General features: G+C 28.7%; 1 protein-coding gene across 1 annotated transcript; it reads left to right on the forward strand.

The window, feature by feature from the left end:
- The first annotated feature begins 261 nt into the window (after positions 1-261).
- LOC113866834 (factor Xa inhibitor BuXI-like) lies at positions 262-879 on the forward strand. The gene has a single exon (XM_027501632.1). It carries the CDS (start codon positions 262-264, stop codon positions 877-879), a length of 618 nt encoding a protein of 205 aa, XP_027357433.1.
- The last annotated feature ends 1,117 nt before the right edge of the window (positions 880-1,996 follow it).

Raw genomic sequence — 1,996 nt, forward strand, 5'->3', positions numbered from 1 at the left:
TTTAACATCTATACGATAAATAGAATTAAAAAAAGACTCCAAACTGGTCAAAACTTATAGTAATTATGTTGTTAAAAATTTAAGAATCATTAATAATGCAATTAAAAATATGTTACTGATTGTCACGTGTCAAAGGCATGTATGTAATGTACAACCTGAACTTATTTACTTACAACCGCTTATAAATGGATGCTACTAGAGCTTTACTTCCCCATAACATTAAACAAACACATACTTCCAAATCAACAAGTACACAGAATAATGAAGACAATTAACTCATGGCTTACCCTCTTGTTCCTTCTCTTTGCCTCTACCAAAAAGTTGAAGTTTGCCATTGCTAGTGGTGTGCATGACACAGATGGTAGCATGGTAGAAAATGGAGGTGACTACTACATCTTGCCTAGTTTGAAAGGAGAGGGTGGTGGTGGAGTTACACTTGCTAGCATTGGGGTGACACACCCACTTGCAATTGTTCAATCTCCAGTGAACTCTCTTGGCTTGCCAGTGTCAATTTCAAATATTAATGGAACAATGATAATCCTCACAGATGACATTTTAAGCATCAATTTCACTAATTCTTCACATTGTAACAATTCATGCACTTGGATGCTTGTTATGGATGACTCAGCCAAAGTGTGGTATCTGGGTATTGGTAGTGCTGTAGATTACCCAAGTCATCAAATTAAGATGGGAAGGTTCCAAATTAAGGAGTTTAATTTGGATTATAAGCTTGTTTTCTGTAGTGATAGTAACACCCCTTCTTGTGAAGATGTTGGGATATACATAGATAGTGGTAAAAATAGACGTTTAGCACTCTCTGGAGCAGCATTCTCAGTTAGGTTAAAAAACGCAGATAAATATCCTGCAGCATTTGATTGAGTGTTATGCTTTTGTTATTACTGAGCTTAGATAATCAAATTATAATGTTTAGGTATAAAAATTTTACTTTATATGTTTTGAGATATAAATAAAAGTTTCAAATGATAAGGAAATTATTAAACATTTTTATTGTTCTTGTTAATATAGAAGACACTATAAATTTTTTGAAATATTTTATTATTATAATTATTTATTTGGCACTAATTAATAATAAATAAAGTTGGTAATAAAAAACTAAATTGAAATCAATAAGAGATAGACATATACAATGAACCTAGGTTTAATAATAATAATAAACATTAATGAGTCAGATTTATTTATATTAATTTATTAAATTTAAACACTTACACATTTTAATAATTTTTTATATAATATAAAATTCAAATTAATTTAAAAGTTCTTATCAAATAAATTAACTTTATAAAATTTTATTAAAAATAATAATAATAATATTTTGTTTCATTACTTTATTTTAACATATAATATATTTTTAAAATTTTTAAAAATACATACAAATATATAAATTATGTGAAATTTATCATTTATGATTATAAAAATAATATATAATTCAGCCGTCAAAGTAGCTAATTTTATATTTTATGAAAAGTTATTAAAATATGTAATTAAAGTTTGATACTAGTGTTAATAGAGACTTTTTTATTTAAATATTGTAAATTAAAAACTATTTCTTAAATTATAGATTTTTTTAAACTAATTCTCTGTCTGGAGTAAATTTGTCACGTCGGTGTGGTGTTTCACCAAAGCAGCTGGCGAAAATAATAATTTAAAAAAAAATGGTTTTGCCACAAGAAGAGCGAAAATATAAAATCGTTACACGTGTATGCATCAGGATATTTTCGCATTTCTGATGGCAAAAATAGCAGGGACTTTTGCTACGTGCAGGGCGAAACTTGTTGTTTCGTCGTTGAATTGGCAAAACTGGTGTTTCGTCATTAAATTGGTGAAACTTACACTAATTTTTGCATTTGCAGGGCGAAACTTGCATACATATGTATTCCCGTTTTCAGCAACTTCTTTCATTCATATCCTTTTCAATCAATAGGAAAATGCGGGTTTGGCACACTTGAACTAGGACTTCGATTGGAGACCAACTTAG

This window comes from Abrus precatorius, unplaced genomic scaffold (assembly GCF_003935025.1).
Source record: "Abrus precatorius isolate BTA unplaced genomic scaffold, Abrus_2018 Scaffold5, whole genome shotgun sequence".
NCBI lineage: Eukaryota > Viridiplantae > Streptophyta > Magnoliopsida > Fabales > Fabaceae > Abrus > Abrus precatorius.

What these genes read in the sequence shown, in the direction of transcription:
- LOC113866834 (XM_027501632.1), top strand. Translation starts at nt 262, where the DNA reads ATGAAGACAATTAACTCATGGCTTACCCTCTTGTTCCTTCTCTTTGCC.